Below are 20,372 nucleotides of genomic sequence, written 5' to 3' on the forward strand. Positions count from 1 at the left end.
GCTAATGTCCAGGAGTCAAAGGCCCAAGGCCAGAATATAAAGTGTATGTGAATGCCTATTGTGTTACTTAATGAGTCAAAACTAGCCTTCTCAGGCTGATACCATCTCCTAATCTATTTTCCTTATCTTTTCTTTCTCTTGACTGCAAATATTCCCAAAACTTCCAGGTGTTGCCACAACTCTATTCCCTGATGCCTGTATATCAAACGCTCATTCTCCATTATGCCAAGTCCATTGTCTGCTTAAATAATTGGGAGTCTTTTACTAAATTTAACCTTCATTTTTAAGAACCAACCTTCAGAAATAAAAGAGGATAAAATAAAATACATACCTTTGACTTTCTTTGTTGACGGGGCCTGGTCATTTTGTGACCAGGCACATTTTTGTGTTTTTTTTCCTACATCTGGGTCAAAGATCTATAAAATCTTTTCTTGCTCAGATATTCAAATCGTTTTGAGTATTTTTTCGTGGTACCCAAGACTCCATTTTTATGTCACTGTTATATTCTCTTTTGCTGATATTAGGCAATTTATCATTGAGAAAATAAGTGTCTTTTTTTCCATTTTTTTTTAAATATATTGGACTTTTTTTTTTATAGGTGAGGCCCGGGGTAAATAATCCCAATTTGGATTGACAGTGTTTTGCCTTTTTTCACCTGTTATTTATATTTCATTTATGTTACTCAATGTTGTGTTGCTCGCCTACATAAGGCTATGTGCGCACGTTGCGTACAGTTCACTGCAGAAATTTCTGCAGCGATCTGAAGAGCACATGTGGGCTTTAAATCGCTGCAGAAATGTCCGTAGTGAAGCCGATTCCATGCGCTCTGCCTGCAGCTCCTCCCATAGACAGAGCAGGAGCTGCCGGCAAAGCGCACGGAAGAAGTGACATGTCACTTCTTTTTACGCAGCGCTTCGGCAGTAGCCGAAGCGCTGCGCTCTAAAACGCCACGTGCGCACGGCCCCTGCACAATCTCCATAGACTGTGCAGGGGACGCAGGACGCATGCAGTTACGCTGCGCTACAAAGCGCAGCGTAACTGCATGTATTTACGCAACGTGCGCACATAGCCTAAGAGTAGGAACGGAGCCAACCTGAACATTTAAAGTCTGTGCCCAAAGCATGTATCTGTGGGGTCTCTGAAGAAAAGGTTGAAGGTGACTCAGTGGCCACGTGTCTCCTGATCTGAACCCAAAAGAACACCTATGAGGAGATCTGAAGACACAAGTTGTCATCACTCTAAATCCAGCATCCAGGCTTCTGAAGAATTGAAAAACATGGATGATGTAAAGGTCACCAAAATGTTCATTCTATGCCCAGAAGACTTGGTATATATATATATACACACACACACACACATATACATATACACACAAAAGTTTGGACATACCTTCTCATCTCTAGAACAACTGTTAAGAGGAGACTTTGTGCAGCAGGCCTTCATGGTAAAATAGCTGCTAGGAAGCCACTGCTAAGGACAGGCAACAAGCAGAAGAGACTTTTTTGGGCTAAAGAACACAAGGAATGGACATTAGACCAGTGGAAATCTGTGCTTTGGTCTGATGAGTCCAAATTTGAGATCTTTGGATCCAACCACCGTGTCTTTGTAGAAAAAGTGAACGGATGGACTCTACATGCCTGGTTCCCACTGTGAAGCATGGAGGGGGAGGTGTGATGGTGTGGGGGGGCTTTGCTGCTGACACTGTTGGAGATTTATTCAAAATTGAAGGCATACAGAACCAGCATGGCTACCACAGCATCTTGCAGCGGCGTGCTATTCCATCCGGTTTGCGTTTAGTTGGTCCATCATTTATTTTTCAACAGGACAATGACCCCAAACACACCTCCAGGCTGTGTAAGGGCTATTTGACTAAGAAAGAGAGTGGTGGGGTGCTACGCCAGATGACCTGGCCTCCACAGTCACCAGACCTGAACCCAATCGATATGGTTGTTCACGGTGGGAACCAGCCATGTAGAGTCTATCCATTCACCTTTTCTGCTTCGCACAAAGACACGGTTGTTGGATCCAAAGATCTCAAATTTGGACTCATCAGACCAAAGCACAGATTTCCACTGGTCTAATGTCCATTCCTTGTGTTCTTTATCCCAAACAAGTCTCTTCTGCTTGTTGCCTGTCCTTAGCAGTAGTTTCCTAGGAGCTATACCATGAAGGCCTGCTGCACAAAGTCTCCTCTTAACAGTTGTTCTAGAGATGAGAAGGTGTATATATATATATATATATATATATATATATATATATATATATACATATTATATACATACACACACACACACACACACATCACATATACATACACACACACGCATTGATATGATCAGGGCAATACCTCAATATTATATATATATATTTATATTGGGGTTAAAATGTTATTTTTAGTACAGTCTATAAAAAAAAGGAAGTTGCTGGGGGCTGTTCCACCTAACTATTCCCCCTAAAATATAATAGCTAATCAGTGGGCTATATGTACCCTGATAGGATGACATTGAAAGCACTTGCGAAATTGTATGATAAGAGCAAAAAGTGAGGATGAAAAAAAATATACGAGGTAAAAAAATGATTGCAGTGTTCACGTTTGTTTTTGCTCCCATTTTACAGGAGCTGACCTCAAAGATGGAAGACTTTTTCACTAGACACCTGTTTAACATGGGACTATATTAACCCTTTTATCAAGACCAGGACCTGCTCCACCACCTACTGTTTTATAATGAGTCCCACAACATGAGTACAGGAGGCAAAATCAGGCGGATTCTCCCACAGGAGCAATAATTTATGTACTGTTTAATATTTTATTGAACCTGGATCTGGATACAAGCACAACCAGTAAATGAGATGTTCTGGAAATGTGTCTTGTTAAGCGTGGCAAACAAGTGGTTAAATCGGGCAAGACGACTTTGATGTTCTTCTGCTTTTCCAAATAGCTCATATTACTATCTGGCACTTACAACAGTGTAGTTACATGTACAGTCCACTAGGTGGAAACTAGACACCATTACATTCGCGACAGTAGGACGGTGGACTAGAATAGAAGTAGCGTGCACATCTTCGAGACACAAGTCATCCTTTCCTTCTTCATCATTTAGTCTGTCCGATTACGTAGATATAGAAGACCTTGCTATTGTGCGACAGTATAGAGACCATTGTGGACAAAAGTGAAGCCGTTGTCCATAGCAGCCAACCAATACGATCGGCCAAGATCACAAATCTGATTAATTACTATGGCAACTGCTCCATTTTATGCCCAGTTTCAGGAGGAGCTTCTTTGTGCCCGTTTTGCAGAGGCACGTCTTAAATGGACCTAGTAATGCGACCATATTGTGCACGTCTAAGTCTGTACTGGTTGTACACAAAGTAGATTCACTATTAAATGTACTATAAAATGTATAAAACTTCCTACGAGAAGAAAGTGTCTTTGTTGGCCATCGAGACCAATCGCAGAGCAGCTTTCATTTTTCAAGAGCAAAGTTTAAAAAGAAAGCTGCTCTGTGATTGGTTGCTATGGGCAACAGAGAATTTCTTCTTTTAGCTTTCCCCCATTATTACTTCTGTCGGAAGAAGGTTGTTGTTGTGCTTGTAGTTTAGTAAAGGCCCCGTCACACTAAGCAACATCGCTAGCAACATCGCTGCTAACGAACAACTTTTGTGACGTTGCTAGCGATGTCGCTGTGTGTGACATCCAGCAACAACCTGGCCCCTGCTGTGAGGTCGTTGGTTGTTGCTCAATGTCCTGGGCCATTTTTTAGTTGTTGCTGTCCCGCTGTGAAGCACAGATCGCTGTGTGTGACAGCAACAACTAAATGTGCAGGCAGCAGGAGCCGGCTTCTGCGGAGGCTGGTAACCAATGTAAACATTGGGTAACCAAGAAGCCCTGTCCTTGGTTACCCGATATTTACCTTTGTTACCAGCCTCCGCCGCTCTCACTGTCAGTGCCGGCTCCTGCTCTGTGCACATGTAGCTGCAGGACACATCGGGTTAATTAACCCGATGTGTGCTGTAGCTAGGAGAGCAGGAGCCGGCACTAAGCATTGTGCGCTGCTCCCTGCTCTGTGCACATTTAGCTGCAGCACACATCGGGTAATTAACCCCATGTGTGCTGTAGCTAGGAGAGCAGGGAGCCAGCGCTAAGCGGTGTGCGCTGCTCCCTGCTCTGTGCACATGTAGCTGCAGCACACATCGGGTAATTAACCCGATGTGTGCTGTAACTAGGAGAGCAGGGAGCCAGCACTCAGTGTGCGCTGCTCCCTGCTCTCTGCACGTGTAGCTGCGTGCGCTGGTAACCAAGGTAAATATCGGGTTGGTTACCCGATATTTACCTTAGTTACCAAGCGCAGCATCTTCCACGCGGCGCTGGGGGCTGGTCACTGGTTGCTGGTGAGCTCACCAGCAACTCGTGTAGCGACGCTTCAGCGATCCCTGCCAAGTCAGGTTGCTGGTGGGATCGCTGGAGCGTCGCAGTGTGACATCTCACCAGCAACCTCCTAGCAACTTACCAGCGATCCCTATCGTTGTTGGGATCGCTGGTAAGTTGCTTAGTGTGACTGGACCTTAAGGCCGATTTTTGATGGACCTCCTGGAGTGATACCGACCCGGACTTATGATTCTGAATTGTGATACCGTAGACCCCTAGGTATTGGGTCCAAAATTAAAAAGGGAAATGTATGTAGTATGAGACCCATTTTTGAGATTGGAGTGGGGTAGATATCCACCCACCAATCAGACATATATTCCTTATTAAAGAAATATAGCGAAAACCTTTTAAAGGGAATATTTCACAGGATTTTTTAAGTTAATTTGAGTACATCTTCCAATTGCTGCTGCTCCACTGATTCTGGAACAGTTTTTCTTTTCTTTTCTTGTCCCTTTGTTCCAAAGTTATGGCTCCGGAGACATAGAAGCAAATTTTCAGTTCAAGCAACTGGGCTTAAACTGCTGAACTCTTCTGTAGGCGTGGCTGTCTTTTTATTGGCCAATGTTAGAAAAGTGAAAAAAGAAACGCCCACAGAAGAGTTTTGTGGACTATGCACAGATGGGTAAAGGAAAAATTTGCATATTTATTACCAGGGGCATAACTTTGCAATGGAGCGATACAGGAGAAAAATAAAAACTGTTCCAGAATCAGTGGAAAAGTGCCAACTGGAGGAGATACTACATTTAAATTAAAAAAACTAAGTGAGAATCCCCTTTAAATTATGAAATATTACGTATATATTTTATTTAATTGATTTATAAAAAATTTAAGATGCGCCACTATTACCTTTCCTGTTCATCCCCATTTGGAGGCACTTGAGTAGTCGACAATACTGGCAACGGTTCCTCTGTTTGCGTGACATGACGCAGTTCTTGTCCCGGCTACATCGGTATACTCTTTTATTGCAGATGCTGCGCTTAAAGAATCCTTTGCAGCCCTCGCAAGAAATGATGCCATAATGCAGGCCTGTGGCTCGATCCCCACAGATAAGGCACGCTCTCTGATCAACGCGGTCATCTAAGAGAGAGAGGGAGAAAAAAAAAATTGAGTGAACCATGTAACACATGAGCAGTTTACCATGGCTGCCCATGGTTTTGCCAATTACTGCAACTCCATCCCATTGATGTGAATAGGGCTGAGCTGAAATATCACGCACAATCTGTTTGCAGGTGTGGCGTCACTTTTGAATAAAAGCGGCTATGTTTTTCTAATCCTGTATAACCTCTTTGAAGGAATTTACTAGAAGCATTGCAACGTAAAGGTCATATGTCAAAGTCTGGATGACCGTGCCGCAGTTTTTAGCCCTAGGGCTTCAAAGCAGAATTTGCTACCTATTCGTGTTTTTTTTCCATTGCCAGCACATTCCTTCCAGTAGCCTTATGTGGCCACATTACAAGACAACCTCTCTTCTGAGGTCCTTGGAAGCAAATATTTGCATTGCCTGTGAAATAAGAATTCTGGAACTTCAGTTCCTAAAACTCTACATTGTGCCGTTCCTGTGTTGCTCCTCCTCAACACTTCCGAATAGATTGGAAAATTAAGCATTTCTCTATACTGTCAACATGAATTGGACAATATCAGACTGTGTAGGGTCACACCTTCAAGTGGAAACACCCAGATGTTAATTCGTTCATAAATTTCTACTAGTGTACCAAGTTAGGATGTGACCCTCTATCCAAGATTAGGTGATCCCTTCCTAATCGTTGAAGGTATGACTACTGTGAACCACCATGATCTTGACAACCGGGGCTCTGAATGGCGCGGTAGTCAATCATATGCATCTCCACTCTAATCTCTCTGAGACCACCAGAGGTAATTGAGTGCTACGCTTGGCTGTTCTTCAGCACTCCCATTAGGACTTACACGAGTAGCAACGAACATGATGGACCACCATTAAGATCATGGTTCTTTGGATCGGCAAGGGTCTCAGTAGTGGGCCCCTCCAGTGATTGATAGAGGATAACGTCTGAACTTTGTACAACCTCTTTCAATACTGGAGAACAGCACAATAGAGATATATAAAATGATGTTTCCCAATTGTTATAGTATGGGGAGAAAAACTACTAAAAGACATACCAGGAGAAATGTGAGGTCAGTCTTTAAAGGGGTTGTCCAGGACTGAGATAGGGATGACCTATACATAGTGCACCGCCACTGATCAGAGTATACGCTACGTCCAGGGCTGCTTACCACAATTACTGTAGTACACAGAATTACAGTAGATTGTTCTACCGTAGATTGTTCTACCTCGCATTGATTATCTACAGCTAATCATTCGAAATAGACAATATACCACAAGTAATTTGTTGTAATCCCAATGCACAGAATTAATGAGCATAAGATACATTTACAAATAAATGAAGCAGCTCTACTTTAATAAAGCTATCCTCCAGTCATATCTGTACAGCAAAAGCCAACAAGCATCATTAGCAGAGATGAGGGCACAGATGCCTAGGGCCATACATTAGCATAGATCTACTAACTTGGCCCAATGGTCATAATTGTTCTCTCTGTAGTTACTTGTTAACACACAAAATAAATCATATTTGGTTCTACATAGTACAACTTCAATTAGGATATATCCTTAACAATGGGCGGTGAGATCCTATATAGGGTCCAATATAGAAAAAAGCATGGTGCCTACAGTGAAACATGGTGGTGGCCGTCTCTTTATGTAGGGCTCCATGATGCTGCTGGGGAAGAAGCTACATTTCATTGCTAGTAACATGAATCCACTGATGTACCCCTCTATATTAGAAGAAAAGATGCTCCATCACTCCATGCCCTTGGTAGACGTACACTTTGCCAACAATGATCCAAAACACACTTTTGTTGCATTTCTGAAAAGGTTGAAATTGATTCAGTGGCCAAGTGTCCCCTGATCTGAACCCAACCAAAGACCTCTGGGAAATTCTGAAGAAACAAGTTGTCATTATTAGTCACCATTCAGCATCCAGATTCTCAAAGAGGTTGTTCTTGAACAATGAAAAATTGAAAAGATTGAAGGCTTTCATGAAAAGGTGAGTTTTTAGGTTGCTTCTGAAGGGTTTCAATCATGGGATACAATGGGACGTGTTGAGGCATTAAATTCTGGAGGATGCTCAAGTAAAATCTTGAAGACTGTTGGGTGAGGATCGACATTGAGTGTGGAGGAGGAAAGGAGGTCTACTAAGGACTGAAGATTACATTTGGGGAGGTATCTGGTGATTAGTTTGGAGATCGATGGAGGTGACAGATTATGGATGGCCTTGTAAATCGCTGATAATTTATACTGGACTTGCTGGGGAATTGGAAAGCAGTGAAGGGATTGGTAGAGGAGTAATGAGAGGTAGCTTAATCGAACAATAAGTGAAGGATAGACTGGAGGAGTGGGATAGTGTTAAGGTATCGTCACACATAACGAGATCGCAGGTGAGTCACGGTTTATGTGACGCAGTAGCGATCCCGTTAGCGATCTCATTATGTGTGACATCTACCAGCGATCAGGCCCCTGCTGTGAGATCGCTAGTCGTTGCAGAATGGTCCAGGCCATTTTCTTCAAAGGCGATGTCCTGCTGGGCCGGACACATCGCTGTGTTTGACACTGTGTGACAGGGTCCCAATGACTGCTGAGATCGTTATACAGGTCCCTACTGCGACCTGTATGTTCCTGCATCGTTGGTAAGGTCTGACTGTGTGACATCTCACCAGCGACCTCCCAGCGATCCCTATCAGGTCGCATCGTTTTCGGGATCGCTGGTAAGTCGTTGTGTGTGACTGGGCCTTTAGTTGGGAGGTCACAGGAGGATATTACAGTAGTCAAGGTGGGAGATAATGAGGGCATTAGGGTTGATTCAAAGTTGAGGGAAGGGTAAATTCTGGATATATCGGAGTTGCAGTCGGTAAGGGTTTGGATGTGTAGTTTGATGGACAGAGCACAGTCTAGGTGTAAACAGAGGCATTGAGCGTGCGGTACAGGGGAAACTGTGAGGTCATTAATCATGATGGATACATCCTTAAAGGGAAACTGTCACCAGATTTGGTGACTATAAACTGCAGCCACCACCAGTGAGCTCTAATATATAGCATTCTAACATGCTATATATAAGAGCCCAGGCCGCTATGTTGAACGTAAAAATGACTTTATAATACTCACCTAAACAGTTGGCATGGTGCAGACTGATCAGATGGGTGTCTCCATTCTCCAGATGCTGCGCCTCCTCTTTCGGCCAGCTTTGTCCTCCTTCTTCTGAAGCCTGGGTGCATGACGTGTCCTATGTCATGCACACATGTCGGCATTGAGGTCCCGCTCAGGCACACTACAATACTTTGATCTGCCCTGCTCAGGGCAGATAAAAATGCGCCTGCGCAGGACCTCAATGACAAGTCTCCACCGCACCGACTGTTTAGTTAAGTATTATAAAGTAATTTTTATGTTCTACACTGTGGCCTGGGCTCTTGTATACGGCATGTTAGAATGCTGTATATAAGAGCCCACTGGTGGTGGCCGCAGCTTATAGTCACCAAGTCTGGTGACAGGTTCCCTTTAAAGAACTCCATAAACACAAGACTAAAATGGTCCGATGAATGATTGTGGTCCCACACAAGACTAAAATGGTCCGATGAATGATTGTGGTCCCACACAAGACTAAAATGGTCCAATGAATGATTGTGGTCCCACACAAGACTAAAATGGTCCGATGAATGATTGTGGTCCCACACAAGACTAAAATGGTCCGATGAATGATTGTGGTCCCACACAAGACTAAAATGGTCCGATGAATGATTGTGGTCCCACACAAGACTAAAATGGTCCAATGAATGATGAGTGGTCCCACACAAGACTAAAATGGTCCGATGAATGATTGTGGTCCCACACAAGACTAAAATGGTCCGATGAATGATTGTGGTCCCACACAAGACTAAAATGGTCCGATGAATGATTGTGGTCCCACACAAAACTAAAATGGTCCGATGAATGATTGTGGTCCCACACAAGACAAAAATGGTCCGATGAATGATTGTGGTCCCACACAAGACTAAAATGGTCCGATGAATGATTGTGGTCCCACACAAAACTAAAATGGTCCGATGAATGATTGTGGTCCCACACAAGACTAAAATGGTCCGATGAATGATTGTGGTCCCACACAAGACTAAAATGGTCCGATGAATGATTGTGGTCCCACACAAGACTAAAATGGTCCAATGAATGATGAGTGGTCCCACACAAGACTAAAATGGTCCGATAAATGATTGTGGTCCCACACAAGACTAAAATGGTCCGATGAATGATTGTGGTCCCACACAAGACTAAAATGGTCCGATGAATGATTGTGGTCCCACACAAAACTAAAATGGTCCGATGAATGATTGTGGTCCCACACAAGACAAAAATGGTCCGATGAATGATTGTGGTCCCACACAAGACTAAAATGGTCCGATGAATGATTGTGGTCCCACACAAGACTAAAATGGTCCGATGAATGATTGTGGTCCCACACAAAACTAAAATGGTCCGATGAATGATTGTGGTCCCACACAAGACTAAAATGGTCCGATGAATGATTGTGGTCCCACACAAGACTAAAATGGTCCGATGAATGATTGTGGTCCCACACAAGACTAAAATGGTCCAATGAATGATGAGTGGTCCCACACAAGACTAAAATGGTCCGATGAATGATTGTGGTCCCACACAAGACTAAAATGGTCCGATGAATGATTGTGGTCCCACACAAGACTAAAATGGTCCGATGAATGATTGTGGTCCCACACAAAACTAAAATGGTCCGATGAATGATTGTGGTCCCACACAAGACAAAAATGGTCCGATGAATGATTGTGGTCCCACACAAGACTAAAATGGTCCGATGAATGATTGTGGTCCCACACAAAACTAAAATGGTCCGATGAATGATTGTGGTCCCACACAAAACTAAAATGGTCTGATGAATGATTGTGGTCCCACACAAGACTAAAATGGTCCGATGAATGATTGTGGTCCCACACAAGACTAAAATGGTCCGATGAACGATTGTCGTCCCATCACATCACAGACTACAATTGCCGATATTATAGCCAGGGCATCAGTGTTGCTCATCAACTGAAACCATCCAACACAGACAACGAGTGTTTTCAACTATCAGAAACGTCCGCTGGTTGGTTGTCAGTAGAATTTAACGATCTTTCATTCCACCAATTGATCATTCATTATGGTAGAAATTGGCCTATCAAGTTTTAAAACGTATGGAATCCCTAACCAGTCCGATTGGACATTGGCGATCACCCTTCGACACGTCCGGTTCTCTAGATGAAGCACCAATTCGGAAGATCGTTAATGCTATGGAATTACGATAGATCTGTAAGTTCAAACTCCTCATATTACTGATTTTATGACCATATATATGTTATGTGAACCAGGACTCAATAGAAATCCCGATTTCCTCCCAAAGAAGAGGATGATTTTTCCAGATAAACCCTACTAGATCAGGCGGTGAGATACATTAGGGAGAGTTATTTTAAGTGACTTGCAATGTGAAGCATGATTTAAGATTAAACGCAGATCCAAGATAATGAGGATACATCTAGGTTAACGAACTAGAATGCTCCAGTCATCATTCTGGCAGTTTCCTCTCTTCGTCTGACATCTCCGTCCCTGAAAATGACGGCACGCCAAGTAGGATTGTGCTCACAGAGTCGGCAGCCCAATTCTGTCGCAGTGGGAAAGTTACCATCAGACGATACCAAATCTCACATGACAGCTCTTCTGGCTCGCGGACATTCAATTTACATTTTCTGTTCTCTCTGACAAACGATAAAAGCCGGAAAGAAACGACTTTAACCCCTTTTCTTACAGACCGGAGAGACAAATCTATGGAAACTAAAGAGTTTCTCAATGTATTCTTCAAGACTCCCTTTCAGTGTTCCCTTTGGAAACAAAAATCCTACAGTCAGCTTCTTCCAAGCCCAAAATGGCTGATAACAGGGAACAATAGATCATATCCTACAATCTAGCATAAGTTAGATCCAATTATCAATGGCAGGTGCTCTTAACCCCTATATGACCAAGCAATTTTCCATCTTTGTGCTGTTTATTTTTTTTTTCCTGCCCTTCTTCAAGAGCCATGACTATATTTTTATGCTAACGTAGCGGTATGAGGATTTTTAGTTGTATGTTTTGTTTTTTTTCTCTTGCAGGCCAAATTGCAGTTTTGAACAACACTATTAATTTCACCATATAATATATTGCAAAATTGCAAAAGAAAAAAAGAAAAAAAAATCCAAGAGGGGTGAAATTGGGTGGAAAAAATTAAATTTTCTCCTTTTTTTGTACTTTCTTAAAGAAGATATATATATATATATATATATATATATATATATAGATATATATATATATATCTCTATATATATATATACACATACACACACATACACACACACACACACACACACACGTATAGGAAGGGAGGGGGCCAGGCCAGGTCCAAAGTTTGCACCAGGGCCCATCAAACTTTAAATTCCAATTTCATCCCTCTTGGATTCATTTTTTTTTTACAACATATATATATATATATATATATATATATATATATATATATATATATATATATATATATATATATATATATATATATACACACAGTTAGGTCCAGAAATATTTGGACAGTGACACAATTTTCGCGAGTTGGGCTCTGCATGCCACCACATTGGATTTGAAATGAAATCTCTACAACAGAATTCAAGTGCAGATTGTAACGTTTAATTTGAAGTTTTGAACAAAAATATCTGATAGAAATTGTAGGAATTGTACACATTTCTTTACAAACACTCCACATTTTAGGAGGTCAAAAGTAATTGGACAAATAAACCAAACCCAAACAAAATATTTTTATTTTCAATATTTTGCTGCGAATCCTTTGGAGGCAATCACTGCCTTAAGTCTGGAACCCATGGACATCACCAAACGCTGGGTTTCCTCCTTCTTAACGCTTTGCCAGGCCTTTACAGCCGCAGCCTTCAGGTCTTGCTTGTTTGTGGGTCTTTCCGTCTTAAGTCTGGATTTGAGCAAGTGAAATGCATGCTCAATTGGGTTAAGATCTGGTGATTGACTTGGCCATTGCAGAATGTTCCACTTTTTTGCACTCATGAACTCCTGGGTAGCTTTGGCTGTATGCTTGGGGTCATTGTCCATCTGTACTATGAAGCGCCGTCCGATCAACTTTGCGGCATTTGGCTGAATCTGGGCTGAAAGTATATCCCGGTACACTTCAGAATTCATCCGGCTACTCTTGTCTGCTGTTATGTCATCAATAAACACAAGTGACCCAGTGCCATTGAAAGCCATGCATGCCCATGCCATCACGTTGCCTCCACCATGTTTTACAGAGGATGTGGTGTGCCTTGGATCATGTGCCGTTCCCTTTCTTCTCCAAACTTTTTTCTTCCCATCATTCTGGTGCAGGTTGATCTTTGTCTCATCTGTCCATAGAATACTTTTCCAGAACTGAGCTGGCTTCATGAGGTGTTTTTCAGCAAATTTAACTCTGGCCTGTCTATTTTTGGAATTGATGAATGGTTTGCATCTAGATGTGAACCCTTTGTATTTACTTTCATGGAGTCTTCTCTTTACTGTTGACTTAGAGACAGATACACCTACTTCACTGAGAGTGTTCTGGACTTCAGTTGATGTTGTGAACGGGTTCTTCTTCACCAAAGAAAGTATGCGGCGATCATCCACCACTGTTGTCATCCGTGGACGCCCAGCCCTTTTTGAGTTCCCAAGCTTACCAGTCAATTCCTTTTTTCTCAGAATATACCCGACTGTTGAATTTGCTACTCCAAGCATGTCTGCTATCTCTCTGATGGATTTTTTCTTTTTTTTCAGCCTCAGGATGTTCTGCTTCACCTCAATTGAGAGTTCCTTAGACCGCATGTTGTCTGGTCACAGCAACAGCTTCCAAATGCAAAACCACACACCTGTAATCAACCCCAGACCTTTTAACTACTTCATTGATTACAGGTTAACGAGGGAGACGCCTTCAGAGTTAATTGCAGCCCTTAGAGTCCCTTGTCCAATTACTTTTGGTCCCTTGAAAAAGAGGAGGCTATGCATTACAGAGCTATGATTCCTAAACCCTTTCTCCGATTTGGATGTGAAAACTCTCATATTGCAGCTGGGAGTGTGCACTTTCAGCCCATATTATATATATAATTGTATTTCTGAACATGTTTTTGTAAACAGCTAAAATAAAACTTGTGTCACTGTCCAAATATTTCTGGACCTAACTGTGTATATATATATATATATATATATATATATATATATATATATAAACATTGTAAAAAAAAATAAACATAGATAGACATAGATATATATACACATCTATCTATCTCTCTATCTATATATATATATATATATATATATATATATATATATATATATAGAGATATATATATAGAGAGAGAGAGAGAGAGAGAGAGAGATAGCTATGTATATATATCTATCTATATATATAATTGCCTTATTCTGTCTGTCTGTCTGTCTATCTGTCTGTCTATCTGTCTGTCTGTCTGTCTGTCATGCTCCGAAATTGTGTCCTTACGGTGACACAAAGCTGATTGGCCGCTGGGCTCGCCATGGCCCCGCCCCCCCACACGGATTGGCCTCTCGCCCCGGCTCTCTGCAGGCCCCGCCCCCTCACGCAATGCACGCTCGCTGTGGCCCAACTGACACGGGGCTCCGATTCCCAGGTGAGTACACACACACATCAGATCACACTCACTCTCACACTCACTCTCACACATCACATCCACACACTCACAACATGCTGGGATATCGCTTGCTTCTACACCGGCTCCGTCAGGATCCCAGCAGCGCCACACATAACCTTGCGATGCTGGGATCTTAACGGAGGCCGTGAAAGCTGGTAACCATTATACACATCGGGTAACTAAGGTCCCTTAGTTACCCGATGTGTATCATAGTTACCAGTGTACACCGGCTCACACTCACTCTCACATCACATCGCATCCACACATCAAGGTCCTGCAGCTGCAGAACATACATAACATAACAGCACACACACACACACACACACACACACAAATCAGATCACACTCACTCACATACACACATCACATCGCATCCACATACTCACAACATCCTGGGATATCGCTTGCTTCTCGGCGGCGATATTGTGCTGTGAGCTTCCAGGACCTGACGGAGGATCACATGGCCAGAAGCATGTGATATCCCCGGATGTTGTGAGTATCAGCGCGTATGTGCGATATCGTCAGTGTCTGTGTGTGTGAGTGTATGCGATCGGGTGTGTGTGAGTGTATGCGATCGGGTGTGTGTGTGAGTGGATGCGATCGGTTGTGTGTGTGAGTGGATGCGATCGGTTGTGTGTGTGAGTGGATGCGATCGGTTGTGTGTGTGAGTGGATGCGATCGGTTGTGTGGGTGAGTGGATGCGATCGGTTGTGTGGGTGAGTGGATGCGATCGGGTGTGGGTGAGTGTCGGCAGAGGAGCACGGCGTGCTGGAGGAGGCTGGGAGCAGAGAGGCTGATCTTGGGGAAGGCTGGGAGGGGGGGGCTGATGCTGAGGGAGGCTGGAAGGAGAGAGGCTGAGCAAACGTGCTCCATCCGCCATACTGCGCACTCCCCATCGTGCTGCATCCCCCATGCTGCGCACTCCCAAACGTGGTCCATCCGCCATGCTGCGCACTCCCAAACGTGGTCCATCCGCCATGCTGCGCACTCCCAAACGTGGTCCATCCGCCATGCTGCGCACTCCCAAACGTGCTCCATCCGCCATGCTGCGCACTCCCAAACGTGCTCCATCCGCCATACTGCGCACTCCCCATCGTGCACCATCCGGCATGCTGCGCACTCCTAAGCGGATGGAGCATGATGGGGGGTGCGCAGCATGGCGGATGGAGCACGTTTGGGAGTGCGCAGCATGGCGGATGGAGCACGTTTGGGAGTGCGCAGCATGACGGATGGAGCACGTTTGGGAGTGCGCAGCATGACGGATGGAGCATGTTTAGGAGTGCGCAGCATGCCGGATGGTGCACGATGGGGAGTGCGCAGTATGGCGGATGGAGCACGTTTGGGAGTGCGCAGTATGGCGGATGGAGCACGTTTCGGAGTGCGCAGCATGGCGGATGGAGCACGTTTGGGAGTGCGCAGCATGGCGGATGGACCACGTTTGGGAGCGCGCAGCATGGCGGATGGAGCACGTTTGGGAGTGCGCAGCATGGCGGATGGAGCACGTTTGGGAGTGCGCAGCATGGCGGATGGAGCACGTTTGGGAGTGCGCAGCATGGCGGATGGAGCACGTTTGGGAGTGCGCAGCATGGCGGATGGTGCACGATGGGGAGTGCGCAGTATGGCGGATGGAGCACGTTTGGGAGTGCGCAGCATGGCGGATGGAGCACGTTTGGGAGTGCGCAGCATGGCGGATGGACCACGTTTGGGAGTGCGCAGCATGGCGGATGGAGCACGTTTGGGAGTGCGCAGCATGGCGGATGGAGCACGTTTGGGAGTGCGCAGCATGGCGGGTGGAGCACGTTTGGGAGTGCGCAGCATGGCGGATGGAGCATGATAGGGGGTGCGCAGCATGGCGGATGGAGCACGTTTGGGAGTGCGCAGCATGGCGGATGGAGCACGTTTGGAAGTGCGCAGCATGGGGGATGCAGCACGATGGGGAGTGCGCAGTATGGCGGATGGAGCACGTTTGGGAGTGCGCAGCATGGCGGATGGAGCACGTTTGGGAGTGCGCAGCATGGGGGATGCAGCACGATGGGGGGTGCGCAGCATGGGGGATGGAGCACGATGGGAGGTGCACACCTCCCCCCAACACACACACACACGCGCACTGCACAACACACACACACTAGGAATCACAAACAACGCCCTACACAGACACCCACACACACAGACAACGCTGCACACACAAATATACGCACATACTGCACAACACACACATTGCTCAAAACATACCTCCCCCCAAAACACACCACACCCACACAAACCGCACAACACACACACACACACAACGCTACAGACACACAGCGCTCCACAAACAACGCAACACACGCAACACACATACAACACCGCTCTCACCCCCCGCGACACTCAGAACATGTACAGCGCCCTACACAAACACTTGGTAACTACACACAACAACATCTATATATATAACAAAAATCATACATGAACTACACAATACGTAAATTCTAGAATACCCGATGCGTAGAATCGGGCCACCTTCTAGTGTCTATATAAATACGGTGTGTATATTTATATATAAATATATATACACAGTATATATATTTTTATATATATATATATATATATATATATATATATATATATATATATATATATATATATATATATATATATATACTAGAAGGTGGCCCGATTCTACGCATCGGGTATTCTAGAATTTACGTATTGTGTAGTTCATGTATGATTTTTGTTATATATATAGATGTTGTTGTGTGTAGTTACCAAGTGTTTGTGTAGGGCGCTGTACATGTTCTGAGTGTCGCGGGGGGTGAGAGCGGTGTTGTATGTGTGTTGCGTGTGTTGCGTTGTTTGTGGAGCGCTGTGTGTCTGTAGCGTTGTGTGTGTGTGTGTGTTGTGCGGTTTGTGTGGGTGTGGTGTGTTTTGGGGGGAGGTATGTTTTGAGCAATGTGTGTGTTGTGCAGTATGTGCGTATATTTGTGTGTGCAGCGTTGTCTGTGTGTGTGGGTGTCTGTGTAGGGCGTTGTTTGTGATTCCTAGTGTGTGTGTGTTGTGCAGTGCGCGTGTGTGTGTGTGTTGGGGGGAGGTGTGCACCTCCCATCGTGCTCCATCCCCCATGCTGCGCACCCCCCATCGTGCTGCATCCCCCATGCTGCGCACTCCCAAACGTGCTCCATCCGCCATGCTGCGCACTCCCAAACGTGCTCCATCCGCCATACTGCGCACTCCCCATCGTGCTGCATCCCCCATGCTGCGCACTTCCAAACGTGCTCCATCCGCCATGCTGCGCACTCCCAAACGTGCTCCATCCGCCATGCTGCGCACCCCCTATCATGCTCCATCCGCCATGCTGCGCACTCCCAAACGTGCTCCACCCGCCATGCTGCGCACTCCCAAACGTGCTCCATCCGCCATGCTGCGCACTCCCAAACGTGCTCCATCCGCCATGCTGCGCACTCCCAAACGTGGTCCATCCGCCATGCTGCGCACTCCCAAACGTGCTCCATCCGCCATGCTGCGCACTCCCAAACGTGCTCCATCCGCCATACTGCGCACTCCCCATCGTGCACCATCCGTCATGCTGCGCACTCCCAAACGTGCTCCATCCGCCATGCTGCGCACTCCCAAACGTGCTCCATCCGCCATGCTGCGCACTCCCAAACGTGCTCCATCCGCCATGCTGCGCACTCCCAAACGTGCTCCATCCGCCATGCTGCGCGCTCCCAAACGTGGTCCATCCGCCATGCTGCGCACTCCCAAACGTGCTCCATCCGCCATGCTGCGCACTCCGAAACGTGCTCCATCCGCCATACTGCGCACTCCCAAACGTGCTCCATCCGCCATACTGCGCACTCCCCATCGTGCACCATCCGGCATGCTGCGCACTCCTAAACATGCTCCATCCGTCATGCTGCGCACTCCCAAACGTGCTCCATCCGTCATGCTGCGCACTCCCAAACGTGCTCCATCCGCCATGCTGCGCACTCCCAAACGTGCTCCATCCGCCATGCTGCGCACCCCCCATCATGCTCCATCCGCTTAGGAGTGCGCAGCATGCCGGATGGTGCACGATGGGGAGTGCGCAGTATGGCGGATGGAGCACGTTTGGGAGTGCGCAGCATGGCGGATGGAGCACGTTTGGGAGTGCGCAGCATGGCGGATGGACCACGTTTGGGAGTGCGCAGCATGGCGGATGGACCACGTTTGGGAGTGCGCAGCATGGCGGATGGACCACGTTTGGGAGTGCGCAGCATGGGGGATGCAGCACGATGGGGAGTGCGCAGTATGGCGGATGGAGCACGTTTGCTCAGCCTCTCTCCTTCCAGCCTCCCTCAGCATCAGCCCCCCCCTCCCAGCCTTCCCCAAGATCAGCCTCTCTGCTCCCAGCCTCCTCCAGCACGCCGTGCTCCTCTGCCGACACTCACCCACACCCGATCGCATCCACTCACCCACACAACCGATCGCATCCACTCACCCACACAACCGATCGCATCCACTCACACACACAACCGATCGCATCCACTCACACACACAACCGATCGCATCCACTCACACACACACCCGATCGCATACACTCACACACACCCGATCGCATACACTCACACACACAGACACTGACGATATCGCACATACGCGCTGATACTCACAACATCCGGGGATATCACATGCTTCTGGCCATGTGATCCTCCGTCAGGTCCTGGAAGCTCACAGCACAATATCGCCGCCGAGAAGCAAGCGATATCCCAGGATGTTGTGAGTATGTGGATGCGATGTGATGTGTGTATGTGAGTGAGTGTGATCTGATTTGTGTGTGTGTGTGTGCTGTTATGTGTGTGCTGTTATGTTATGTATGTTCTGCAGCTGCAGGACCTTGATGTGTGGATGCGATGTGATGTGAGAGTGAGTGTGAGCCGGTGTACACTGGTAACTATGATACACATCGGGTAACTAAGGGACCTTAGTTACCCGATGTGTATAATGGTTACCAGCTTTCACGGCCTCCGTTAAGATCCCAGCATCGCAAGGTTATGTGTGGCGCTGCTGGGATCCTGACGGAGCCGGTGTAGAAGCAAGCGATATCCCAGCATGTTGTGAGTGTGTGGATGTGATGTGTGAGAGTGAGTGTGAGAGTGAGTGTGATCTGATGTGTGTGTGTACTCACCTGGGAATCGGAGCCCCGTGTCAGTTGGGCCACAGCGAGCGTGCATTGCGTGAGGGGGCGGGGCCTGCAGAGAGCCGGGGCGAGAGGCCAATCCGTGTGGGGGGGCGGGGCCATGGCGAGCCCAGCGGCCAATCAGCTTTGTGTCACCGTAAGGACACAATTTCGGAGCATGACAGACAGACAGACAGACAGATAGACAGACAGATAGACAGACAGACAGACAGAATAAGGCAATTATATATATAGATATATAAAACTTATATTTTTTTTATATTTCAATGATTAATAAAAAAAAATCTGAAACTTGTGGGGGATAAAAAAAAAAAAAATAGTATTGTCATAGTCTACGACCTGTAACTTTTTTTTCCGCCAATGGAGATGAATGAGGACTGTTTCTTTGTGCGCCAAGCTGACATTTTTATTGCTATTATTTCAGAGTACAATAACATGTAAATTGCATTTTATTCCTTTTTTATTTTTCCTCTTCAGTGACTTTAATGTGAGATCACTGGATCACTTATTTTACATACTGCAATACGACAGTGTTGCAGTATACTGTGCAGTGAAATTGACCATCTCATATGAAGCCCAGCCACGTACTGGTCCTCATAAGCTGAGCAAGATGGCATCACTGGACACCTTAAAGGGAACCTGTCATTTTAATAAAGGGAAACTATCAGCAGGATTTTAGACCTCAAACCAACATCATATGTAAAGTCACTATAATGTGGATGAGGCAGTGGGTTTGGGACAGGTTCGAGCTGCTGCCGACCTGATCACTTTTCTCTGTGACCTGTTCCCTGCCCTAATTCTCACACCATTCCTAGGGTCCCCACTTGCACAGTAAGGTCCTGTTGACTTTTTGGAGCCACCTAATGATCTGCTTGTGGAGAATCTTGGGTGGGGAAGTAGGTTACAAAGAAGAATGACCCGACATGAGACCAAAGGGAGTGCAGCCGGAGAGCTGCAAGTGCAGACCGAAGCCCACTC

The 20,372-nt window shown here is 45.8% G+C and overlaps 1 protein-coding gene across 1 annotated transcript in view; it reads right to left on the bottom strand.

The window, feature by feature from the left end:
* NR6A1 (nuclear receptor subfamily 6 group A member 1) overlaps positions 1-20,372 on the bottom strand; it is a 399,090-nt gene that overhangs the window by 77,308 nt on the left and 301,410 nt on the right. The window contains exon 4 of the mRNA XM_075322829.1: positions 5,273-5,503. Within this exon, the coding sequence (XP_075178944.1) occupies positions 5,273-5,503 (231 nt within the window). The remainder of the gene's footprint in view (positions 1-5,272; positions 5,504-20,372) is intronic.

The sequence above is a fragment of the Anomaloglossus baeobatrachus genome, chromosome 9, assembly GCF_048569485.1.
Source record: "Anomaloglossus baeobatrachus isolate aAnoBae1 chromosome 9, aAnoBae1.hap1, whole genome shotgun sequence".
In the NCBI taxonomy this organism is placed as follows: domain Eukaryota; kingdom Metazoa; phylum Chordata; class Amphibia; order Anura; family Aromobatidae; genus Anomaloglossus; species Anomaloglossus baeobatrachus.